Source organism: Harpegnathos saltator, unplaced genomic scaffold (genome assembly GCF_003227715.2).
Source record: "Harpegnathos saltator strain DR-91 unplaced genomic scaffold, Hsal_v8.6 scaffold182, whole genome shotgun sequence".
Lineage (NCBI taxonomy): Eukaryota > Metazoa > Arthropoda > Insecta > Hymenoptera > Formicidae > Harpegnathos > Harpegnathos saltator.
The window spans coordinates 934,237-946,859 of NW_020229964.1; the positions used below are offsets into that span (position 1 = coordinate 934,237).

Here is a 12,623-nt window from a genome sequence, read left to right on the forward strand (position 1 = left end):
AGAACATGAAATATATATTGTTACTAATTATTTGTATTCCTAATCCAATAACAGTATAATTATATATAGTTTTTTTTTAAATGGAGAATAATGATAATCATTTTTTACTTATGCAGGATGTTTATTCAAATGTGGAAAAAAAATTCCCTGATTTTCCAGGTAATTTATTAAAAATTCCAGGTCAAATAAAAGTATTTTTTAACCCTTCACATGATTCGTGGGTCTTTCAGGGAACAGTAAAATTTGAATTTATTGTAAAATTTGATTAAATTAGAGGTGATGCCTGTAACTTTCATTTGAAGAAATATTTTTAGGATTTCCTTAAATAGAATTTTTAAGCCTCACTTCTCTAAATCAATCAAAGTTTACAGTAAATTCTAATTGTTACTGTTTCCCAAAAATCTACGAAACAAGCAGAAGGTTAAGTGTCTTATAAATGAATATATACGAATATATATAAATGAATATATATGTATATTGTGCAACTTGTCCTTATATTTTCGATTTATAAAAGTTTAAACAAAACATAAAAATTTGTCGATACATAACAATGTAAATTACATTACCCAGCGAAAATATAATTAAAATTTACATTGCACTTTAATATTAAAGAAATTTTCGATTATTTTTTTAAAGTTGCAATTTGTTCTTGAAGTGCTTCTGCTTCTTTTTGTGCACTTTCTAAAATTTGTATACGTTTCATTTCTAACACCTTTGTTTCTAAATTCTTTTTTCTTTTCAAAGACCTTTCCTGTTGTATATTATTATAATATAAGAAAATTTTAAAAAGAACAAATTCAAAAAAATTCCCTGATTTCCAATAAAATTCCCTGACTTTTCCCTGATTTTCCAGGCATAAACAAATTCCCTAAGTTTTCCCTGATTTTCCAGGTTTTTCCAGGCAGTAAACACCCTGTTATATAAAGGAAAATAATTATAAGGAGTTATTTCTATTATTTTACTAAATATAAAAATAGGTTTAATTAATAATATCCAAGTATGTGTGTCATATATATTTTTAATTTCAGATGCATTATAAAACAATATGTCAGCGAAATATATTTTTGATATACAAATATTTCCATTTTTACTAATTAATTAATATTTAAAATTGTAAGAAAATTAATTAAAACCTTAGAAATAATTTTACATAATTAAACTAAACAGAATGAACTGTTGCAACTTACAAGCACTCAGGTTCTTGTAATATTTTCACAGATGATAGTGCAGTTATGTTTTTATCAAGTAATGATAAATCTACATTATAAAAATTTCATATTATTTTCCATATTATACAATACATACCACAATAAATTGCATATTTACCATCAATATGTAAATCACTCAAAGGTTGCTCCAACTGATCAATTTCTGATTTTGATTCAGCAAATGTAGCAGAAATGTCAGTGTTATTTTCATTTAGAAGTTCCATTAATTCTTTTTCCAATTCTGCATCACTGTCATTGCTTAGTATTTCAGACATTGTTGCGTTTACTTCTTCGTTTTCCTCTAAAAGCTAGTCAAATAATGTATATTAGAATGTCTTTTCTTTTCATGTGTCACATATGTATTATCTATGTAATATACATAACTACTCACTTCATTAATGTTGTCCATAATGTCCACCACATTATGTTGTATTAAACCACTTTGTTTCATTTTTGTCAATATCTCAGATCCAGTTTTATAAGCAGATAATACAGCAGAATTAGAACGTGTATCTTCAATGTTAGCAATAATAATACGTAGATTTGCAAGAGCTTGTGAACGCTTTTCTATAGTCTTTTCCAATTCTACTTTTCTTTTTAAACATGTTTTCGCTAGTTGACGCAATCCTTTTGCCAAATATGCTTTTGTTTCATTAAGTATATTAAGCTTTTTTTGCTCCATAAGTTCTATTTCTTTGATTAGATTGTTCTCTTGTTTCATCAATTTATATGTACCTTCTTCAACTTCTGTGATTTGAGTCACTATCTGCATAGAGAACTTTACTAATAACTCCTTATTTGTACCAGAGCCTTTTTTCAAAGTTACTTTGTGTTTACGTCTTAGCCATTCCAAGACTAAGTTTAGTGTATTTTCTGAGATTTCTTTTTTTGTTTTACTTTTGTAATACACCATTATTTCAGGAATCGAATATAAAGTATTATCCTTCTTAATCTCTACAATGGAGAGAATATTATCACCCAATTCCTGTATGATAGGTATATATATATATCTCATTTCCTTATTAATTATACTTTGACCTACTACATAATTCTTCATTTTACCAAAAGACCAGTTAATTGGTTTTCTTAAAAAAGTATCAAAGGACCATGCTGTCCAAGTTTCACATTGTTCTTTTAAAAAATCAGTCTCTGGAATTATTTCATTGTGTCTAAAAAATGTCAACATGATAAAATCTAGTGTTATAAATGCATAAAATTTCTTTTATTAAAAACCTTATTTACTATTACTTGATATTTACTTTTTACCATAAATATTTTTATTCAACATTGTACAATTATCTATTTTACATTTTATCACGTTATACAATACCTGATAAGTTCTTCAATCACAGTAACTAAACAAAGAGGTACACAACCTTTTCTTTTAAAAGCTTCATTTAGATCATTGATAGAAAAACTACATTGTTCAGTATATTTTAGCCACTCATATATTAAATCATGCCAGAACTTATATTTAGAGATCCAATCCTGTGAATTAGCAGATTTACTACGAAATGGTGAGAATAATGCATTCATTCTTTCTTCTTGATTCCAACATTTCGGTACTTTTTCCGATGGTAGTTGCAAATCGTTACTTATATTTTTATCGTTCATATTGTCAATGTTGACATTATTTAAAACATCATTTCAAATCTATAAAATTTTAAAATAAAATTATTTATCTTAAGTATTATATAAATTCAATTATTCTAATAGTAATAAAGTTGTTTTATATTTATACACAAGGAAACTTTACTATTCAAAAGTTATTTACACTACAACATAATGAATATTATTTATTACCAGTGATGAACTTTTATGATTACTACGTTGCAAGGAAAAATAAATAAAGGCTTTAAAATTATAATTAAATTATAAGGTACAATATAAGCATGATATCTTACAAATTTTACATTTCATTAAATTGGTTAATTGCAAATTACCTAAGGATGACAAACTCCTACGTTAAATTTATGACTAGTATTTTAGCGCCATCTAAAGGCCTGAACTGAACCACTGAACTATAACCACAGTATACATAGTAGCGCAACTCTCTTCATCTTTGATGTTAACATAGCGAAAAATGAACTGTTCATGCGCAACCTGTCACCTAACCAATAGCAGGCAGGATTGAGACTACAAACGCTTTGAACGCTAAGGCTCAGTTCCACAACTTGCTTTAAACTCCGTTTAAAGCAAGTTGTGGAACTGGGCCTAAAAGCAAAGCTGTTAATGGCGTTCAACAAGTAACGATTTGCAACATTTAATGAATCGTATTCTATTCTACGTTCTTAGGGATGTTTTTGAAATATCTTTAATAGATCTGCGCTGTTTGCACAGAAATAGAAACACCTAAATCCAATAAGAGCCAACACAGAATGATGATTATAAACAATTATTGTTATGTCAAGATAATAATTTGTAGCCATTATTCTATATTTTGTTAGGTTCGCATATCACTATTAATTGAATATCCTAAGAGTATAATACTTGATCATTATTTCATTTTATTTTTTAGATGGAAAAGCTCAGATCTTACGAAATATGAACATAGAACATATAGAAATAGAACAGATTGAAGAATATATAAATGATTATATGATGTGTGAAAAGCAATCAATTTTCATAGGTATACATTTATTATATAATAATAAAAGTTTATTCTTAAAAAATTACTTTAAGCCAAGAACTGTTGCGAATTATTTTCAATAATATTTCTTTTGTTTTAGCAACTGTAACAAATATGTCTAAAGAAAATGTGGATACAGAAAATATAACAAACTCCGCAAAGAAGAAGAAATTGATGGAAACGGAATATGATTTAAAAATATTAAGGCTTAAAAATATAATAGAAAAGGAGAAACAACTCAAAGATATACAAATAAAACACGAAGAAAAATTAAATGCAATGAAAGAAAATCACCTGAAGGAGATTAACAACTTAGAATTGCGTGCATATTTAGCACAAGCAAAATTAGCTGAATTATTGTTGGTTAAGGAAGAAGATGCACAAATATCTAATAAAGCGAATATGCTCTAAGTTTTAAGATATATATTTAAGAGATATATTTTTAAGAAAAAGAATGCAATACATAAATTTAATAAATGTAAACTCTTGTCTTGTAAATTTCCCTTACGGAAAAAAATATTCAAATATTGAATATCTACACTCAATTGTTCGAATTTACTCTCAAATGTGAGTGTATATACTCAAATTTAAGTGTACAGGGTGTAACAACAACCCAGACAGCACCGAACATCGAATGGATGTTCCAATGGATGTACGTTTCATGTCCAATTTGTGTCTGTATGTCCGATTTACGTCCGTGGACATAAATTGGACGAAACAAGGATGTCCTTATTAGACATTGAACCTGTAGGACGTCCGATGTACGTCCATCGGACGTCCTATGTCCGAAGTTGTGACAAACATGTTCTATGGACATCTTTTATAAAAAAAATGACATATAACGGACGTTCAATAGACATCTGTGTACTGTCTGAGAACATACAGATCAGTATGACAGGTTGCTTGCCTCTATTCGGATGATAATGCAGACGTTACCGAAAAAGTTACTCGTTGACTTTATTGATAATGATATTTGCAGTGTTCCCAGTTATGACAAATGCAATTAACTTTGCACTATGATCGTTGTGACAGTTTATCGATTGTTTACCGACAGGAGTCGAGCCTCATTGAATTAGAAAAGATGTTTAAAAAATGAAACTGAGAAATAAATATTATAGAATAAAGCAGAATAAACAAGAGTAATATTTAACTAGATAAATAATACAACATATTTCCTGGTTTTGCATAATTTCTTAATTGTTTTCTCACGTTGAAAAGTTCAATAGAAATTGAAGATTAGAAAGGACGATACAAAAATATTTAAAGATCTTACATACTGTATTTCATCTATGTTTCTATGAAAGATCGCTTCTGCAAAAGTATGAGTGAACTAGAAACGTATAAAATATTGATTGCAATTTAATCGACCGCAACTATCAAGCAACATATTTTCGGTACATTATAATCTTGCATCTTGGCATCGAAAATAGGGCCTTTTATAATCTATAGGACCATTATAGTCTTGTATCTTTTATCGAAAATAGGGCCTGTTTTTCGAAATTTTTTGCAGCTTGATAGTTGCGGTCGATTAAATTGTAACCAATATGTATATTGCATTTGTAGTCTATTCATATTTTTGCAGAAGCGATTTTTTGTAGAAACATGGATGAAATACAGTATATAAGACTTTTAAATATTTCTATATCGTTCTTCCTAATCTTCAATTTCTATCGAACTTTCCAACGTGAGAAAACAATTAAGAAATTATGCGAAACCAGGAAATATGTTGTATTATTTATTTCTTTAAATATTACTCTAACTTATTCTGCTTTATTCCGTAATATTTATTTCTCAGTTTCATGTTTTAAACATTTTTTCTAATTCAATGAGGCTCGATTCCTGTCGATAAACGGTTGATAAACTGTCATAACGAACACGGTGCAAAGTTAGTTGCATCTGTCATAACTAGGAATACGGCAAATATCATTATCAATAAAGTCAATGAGTGACGTTTTTCGGAAATCTCTGCATTATCATCCGAATAGAAGCAAGCAACCCGTTATACCGACCTATATGTTGCTGTTACACCTTGTATATGCTCACATTTGAGAGTAAATTCGAATAATTGAATATAAATACTCAATATTTGAGTGTTTTTTCCATAATAGTTAAACTCTTGTCATATAAGTATTATAAAATATCATAAAGTGTTATAAAGTGTTATATACATGTAATCAACATATAATTATAAATATATAATTAACCTGAATGTTTTTAATATTTCTTCTTTCTCAATGATTAGCAATAAACAATTTAATAAAATAACTTAATAAAAAACAAATTCAGTATAATATACAATCTGAAAGTTTATTATTTATTTTCAGAACTTTATAAATAATAATAATAGTTTTTATATTTTTGAATTGAAAAGTTTAGCGGAATAAACGTTCAATAAGAGCTTGTCTTGCTACAAATCCTGCACCAGTTTGCCAATGTGGCGCATTTACAGAAACGTCTTTATATTCCATATTATTTTCATCACCAGGAATATTCGTCATAAAATATAAGAGCTAAATTCTGCAAAACTGCACACGCTATTACAATTGTTGTAGAACATATTAATTAATAACTCGATAACTATTGCCAATTTGACATTATGGTACATGACTTTTCTTCTCGGTTACACCCAATCTATCTCCAACTTTCGTCTGCATAATCAGCTTTTTCTTGTTTCACATAATTTCTTAATTTCTTTCTTGCATTCGATAGCAAATTAGAAAAAATAGTATAGAAATATTTAGAAGCCTTAAAAAAGCTATCAAACACCCTGTATATATTGGAAACTTTTTACTTGAAAACTTGCACTTGCGTAAAACCACAAACATGTTAATAATTGCATTGCAACTGAAATAGATAAACCACGATTATTTATTTTTTTTAAATCTTCTTCTATCTTAAGTAATATTTCATGTAAAATGGTTTCTTTTGAGAATCTAAAACGTTTTTTAAAATTATTATAAAATTCGAAAGAATTAGCTCCATCACAGGTATACCGCTTCGGAACTCTTATTACTTCAATATCATCAATATCTTCGATATCATCAACTTGTAAATCCATGCACTCCATATCTATTAGCTTCCACTATAAACGTAATTTTTTTGTCTTTTTTAGTTATGTATTAAGTTTTTTTACAGAGTGGACGTTTGTTCCTTTTAAATGAACTAAATCACCTCTCAAAAATAGACCATACTTTTAACTGTCAAAAACTCAGCTGATAAGAACGTCTAAGATTATCTTAAGAACTCATCCGACTCGATTTGACGAAGACGTTTTTCTTGTTTCACATAATTTCTTAATTTCTTTCTTGCATTCGATAGCAAATTAGAAAAAATGGTACAGAAATATTTAGAAGTCTTAAAAAATAAATATTGAAAATACAATGCAGAAATAAATAGGAAAACGCATTTCGATGAAAATTTATGACAATACGAAAATATGAAAATACGAAATTACGAAAATCGACAATTGATACAATATATAAAACTCATAACTCGGTCCGAAGAATTGGCGAAGACATAAAACGGATTAAGACAAACATAAAAGTCTCATACCGTTTTGCGATATTCGAAATAATTATCGAGTTATTAATGATAGAGATCTGACGAGTGAGTGCTCCCTAATAACAGCACGTTGTCCTTCTTCTTGCTGTGCACCAGGAACATTTGATTGATCGGCTGAGCCACGCTATAACCCGAGCGGCTGCAGCGCTTTTTCAGTCATCCATTTCGGTGCGCGTTCGTCAGATTTCTGTAATTAATAACTCAGTAACTTTGTGAATATCGCTGAACGATATGGGACTTTTATGTTTGTCTTAATGCTTTTTGTATCTCCGCGATTTCCTTAAGCGTGGTCTACAATGGCCGCAAGCAGTAAGAAGAAAGCGTGAACAGTAAGAAATGGACCAATCACAGTTGATTATTTTTGTTATAATCGACTGTGATTGGTTTATTTCTTACCGCTTACGCTTACTGTTTACTTCTTACTGCTTACTGCCATTGTAGACCACGCTTTATATGTAAAATGTAAGAATAATGTGATGATTTTTAACTGTTTGATTTCATAACTGTTTAAAATAATTTGGATTATTCATTTGTACATCTAATATATTCTTATAGTATTTACGAAACATTATTAACATTAAAAAAATAAACATCAAATAACGTAACAACATTAAATATTCTACAATTGATACAATATACGGAATGTGTAGTAAATCATATAGTCATACCTAATAATGTAGAATTGATTGAAATCATTAGAAATTGCGACTTTTTCGAACGATAAGAGACTAAGGCCTGGTCTACAATACGTGTCGTAAGTTATAAGCCGTAAGAATTGGCGAATCACCGTTGGTTATTACAAAAATAATCGACCATAATTGGTCAGTTCTTACGGCTTACAGCTTACAACACGTATTGTAGACCAGGCCTTAGATTAGAGCAGTGTTCTTCAACCTTTTTATCTCACGGCGCACTTGAATCTATAGTTAAACTTCCGCGACACACTTAAATTATGATAAAAAAAAAAAAAAAAGAGTATAAAAAAGAATATACCTTTTTTGATTTATTTATTAACACAAACAAAATGTATCATCACGGTCAGAAAATAAAACTATTTATTATAATTTATAATAAAGGCTACATCTCACTCATTTTAGAAATAATCCGGTGCTTATTTATTATAACAATGATATATTCGTGTAATCAATTTAAAAAAGTTTTAATTTTGATGTACATACTTACTGTGCTTTGAACGTGCTTTCAGAAATAATTTAACTGATTTTTGAAAATTTTCACGGCACACTTTAAATCCTTTCACGGTGCACCGGTTGAAAAACGCTGGATGCATATTTATAAAAATGATTCGACATAAACTTTAATTATATGCAAAAAAGAATAGTCATTATCTAGAACCTCAAAATCAGACGAAACTTATGCATTCTTTCATATTTCTTTTTCATTGAAAAATTTTCTTAAATTAATTTTTCTTAATATGAATTTATTTAGAGAAATATGATGAAACATACATATATATAAATTTTTTATTCACTATAAAAAATATATTTATCAAAATATGAAGTATCACGCACACACACATTTATTCTCTTGATTATTCAGATTGGTGAAGAAAGGCTCTGGCACAATTATTTATTCAGTATAATAAAATTATAAAAATCATCTATATTATTTGTGTTAAATAAGTACATTTCTAACAACATACATAGCTTCATTGTCACATCCGCACAGAAGAGTTGACTTGTTGATATCAATACTGTTTATTGGTTTATGTATAGCTGCACATAATGAAGTCACATTGACTTTTCCATTTGTGCTAATTGTATTCAACCAATGTGTATCTGTAGAATCTGATATAGCAAAATAGATGATAAAAATTGATACAACATTGCAACATATAATAAAAAAATAGTTATTAATATATAAACTCTATATTAATTGCTTACCAAGTTTTAGTTTTGAATTTTGTGCATTATTCCAATGCCATAATTCTCCACTAACAGAACAAGTGAAGAGATTATCAGGTCTATCTTGATGGAAGAATATTTCACTAACAGATTTTGCATGCGCATTGAGTTGTGATACTGGATAAGTATTCTGTCTTAAATCCCACACAGTTAAACTACCATCACCTCCACCAGCAACTACAATATGCCTCTGTGTAGGATGATGTGTAATATTTGTAGCTCCTATCTGTGAAAACATTTTTGTCACTTCACAACATATTGTCCAAAAATTGCTGGAGATGTATTTCAAAATACCAAAGAAAACAATTTACAATATTCACAGCTTACCTTAACTTGATCAGAAAGCATGAAGGTAGTAGCAGGCACATCATGGTCATTTCTTAAGTCCCAGACTTTCATATGTCCTCTTGAATTTCCTGTGAGTACTTCACTGTGTCTCAAAAAATCAACACAATATATAGAGCAGCTGTCAGCATTTTCTAGAAATTGGAATTAGAAAATAAGATATTTTTTGAAATATAAATGTTAGATCAAATAAATATTTATTAGTATTTATATTTTTATGTTGTTTAATATATATTTAATATATTATTTAATATGTTATTTAATATATTTACCGATAATCCTAACTGGCTTCTTTTCTGCAGCTGTGAGAAGATTTAGTTTTCCATCTTCTCCTACTGAAGCAATATCTTGTTCAAATGTTGACAATGCAGTACACGAAGCATAATCTGTTCTACAAACATATGTAACTAAAATTTACTTAAAGTAGTTTTAATATATAACTTAGATAAAATCAGAGTAATCATATTAACTCACTTGAAATAGTGAATAAATTCCCATGCCATATGTTCTTTAAATTCAGTATATACATCTTCATTAATTTGTAGCAACCTTACTGACCCCAAAGATGACGAAGCCACAAAGAAATCTTTGCTGATAAACTGAAGGTTTCCATTTTATTAATTTAGTATATATAATAAATTGATAAGTTTTTATTATGACAAAAAGAATTATTACTTTTAGTTCAGTGACATCCCCTAGGAATGAATATGATGATAAGACTATAGGGGATGGTTCCTCATCATAATTTGTCTTAAATGTCCAGTACGTTATTTTATTTACCTGTGAATAAGAAGTCAAGAAATTTTATTATCAAAATTACTTCAACCTTTGTTTATTAAAGAATATTTTTATTTTTATATATACATAAAAAAATAAAAATTAATTTTCTAAAAAAATTTTTCGTTAAATTGAGAAAGTATGTCATGATTTTTTTACATATACATTATTCTATTTGACAAAACTATAATTTAAGGTTAAGTATACTCCACATAATCTCACCGGGTTATCCCAACTACCAGTTAAAAAATGCTTTGCTTCTGTAAAATCTTCATGTTGCCACCTTATTTTGGAAATCTTTTCAGATATAAACGTTCCTTGTACATTTTCACCCATGTTCAGATAAAATCCATACAAGTTAATAAAATAACTTGAATCTTACAACAAACCAACTATGGATCAACCGCCCAAATATCAGCTACGTTCTGAAATAATACTGATGGTACTAATAGTACTGCTACTTCAATTCAATGCAATAGATGACTCTGGGCAAGCTGGGTATAAAGCCAGCGGCACACGGTGCTTGTTTTCGTGCTGGATTGCTTGCTGGATGAAAATATTGCGTTGTGATTGGTACATTTCCGAAGATAGATGGAAATGCACCAATCAGAACGCAGTATTTTCATTCAGCAAGCAATCCAGCACGAAAACAAGCACCGTGTGCCGCTGGCTTTACTCCAATGCTACTCTCTATTGGTCTGTTCTTTGTAGCTGCACTGTTGAACTGGTGCAATAAGTTAAAGTGAGACAAATATAGGTTTTCTCACTCTAGCTTATTGCACCAGTTCAGCAGTGCAGCTACAAAGAACAGACCAAATAGTACTGCTACTGAAACCAAGCTGCGTTCTAGGCTGCGTTCCGAAATTCACTGCCAGTACAGAAAATACTTGTGTGAAATAGCTTGTGTCACGTATACTATAAAATTTCAATGCTGGCAATGAATATCGGAACGTAGCTATAGAAAATGGTAGCGCAATACGTCATATGTCAACGCGTTGACTAATCACCTTGTCTTGTTTTTCTGGAAATAAGAAAAGTTATACAGCGTATTTAAAAAAAAAAGTTTAAGATTTTAAGAACAAATAGTACTTATATATATAAAATAGAGAAAAAGAGTCCTAATAAACATGAAACATTTCAAAAAACATATTGAAAAATTAATACTGTCAGAGTTATAACCAATTATTTATTTTAATTAAAGTAAGTGACTTTCTCGTTTTTAGTGCGTATAAAAGTTATAAAATATTTTCTACATATCCTCCTCCTATCTCTACACATGCTTCACATCACTTTACATCTTTGTTGCCTATAGGCTTGTCTACAATAGCTGTAAGAGTATAGGCCTATCCAGACAAACTTGCATAAGCGCGTAACGCATATGCATAAGGAAATTGACTAATCGTATGTTTAATACAAAAAATATTTTTTTACTACATGGATCATAATTGGTCAATTTCCTTATGTATATGCGTTACGCGCTTATGCAAGTTTGTCTGGATGGCCTTTATGGGCCAGAGCACAGACTTCTGCATAACGCATAATACACAACGCATAAGAGAATCAACCAATCAGAGTTCTTCATTTCGGTCTTGAGGAGGGAAATGAAGAAAATTAATTGGTTTATTCTCTTATGTGTTATGTATTATGTGTCATGCAAAAGCCTGTGCTCTTGCCCTATGGGTCAGAGCACAGACTTCTGCATAACGTATAATACATAACGCATAAGAGAATCAACCAATCAGAGTTCTTCATTTCCCTCCTCAGGACAGAAATTAAGAACTCTGATTTCAAACTTCTGCATAACTTATGCGTTATGCAGAAGTTTGTGCTCTGGCTCTATGGCTGTAAGGTTGCAAGACACGAAATGAAATATTTTCATTCGCTGACAGCTTACGTTACAGCCTTACAGCCTTAGGGCCAGAGCACAGACTTTTGCATAACGCATAATACACAACGCACAAGAGAATCAACAAATCAGAGTTCTTCATTTCTGTCCTGAGGAGAGAAATGAAGAAAACTAATTGGTTTATTCTCTTATGCGTTATGTATTATGTGTTATGCAGAAGCCTGTGCTCTTGCCCTAAGGGCAAGGGCAACCATTGACTTTGAGAGACCACCAGCTTGTACCACTAGGTACAAGTAAGGGCAAGAGCACAGGCTTTTGCATAACGCATAATACAT

The 12,623-nt window shown here is 29.7% G+C and overlaps 2 protein-coding genes across 2 annotated transcripts; both read right to left on the minus strand.

Moving 5' to 3' along the window:
* Positions 1-1,116: 1,116 nt before the first annotated feature.
* LOC105184550 (charged multivesicular body protein 7) lies at positions 1,117-3,187 on the minus strand. The gene is made up of 5 exons (XM_019841927.2): positions 3,113-3,187; positions 2,539-2,861; positions 1,600-2,377; positions 1,327-1,516; positions 1,117-1,257 (listed from the first exon to the last, which is right to left on the minus strand). Exons 2-5 carry the CDS (start codon positions 2,820-2,822, stop codon positions 1,184-1,186), a joined length of 1,326 nt encoding a protein of 441 aa, XP_019697486.1. The 5' UTR covers positions 2,823-2,861; positions 3,113-3,187; the 3' UTR covers positions 1,117-1,183.
* A 5,811-nt stretch (positions 3,188-8,998) lies between these two features.
* On the minus strand, positions 8,999-10,880 carry LOC105184374 (nucleoporin Nup43). Its single transcript, XM_011143121.3, has 7 exons — positions 10,665-10,880; positions 10,341-10,445; positions 10,140-10,264; positions 9,938-10,056; positions 9,648-9,799; positions 9,300-9,546; positions 8,999-9,203 (listed from the first exon to the last, which is right to left on the minus strand). The coding sequence occupies exons 1-7, from the start codon at positions 10,776-10,778 to the stop codon at positions 9,031-9,033; spliced, it is 1,035 nt and encodes a 344-aa protein (XP_011141423.1). The 5' UTR covers positions 10,779-10,880; the 3' UTR covers positions 8,999-9,030.
* Positions 10,881-12,623: the final 1,743 nt, after the last annotated feature.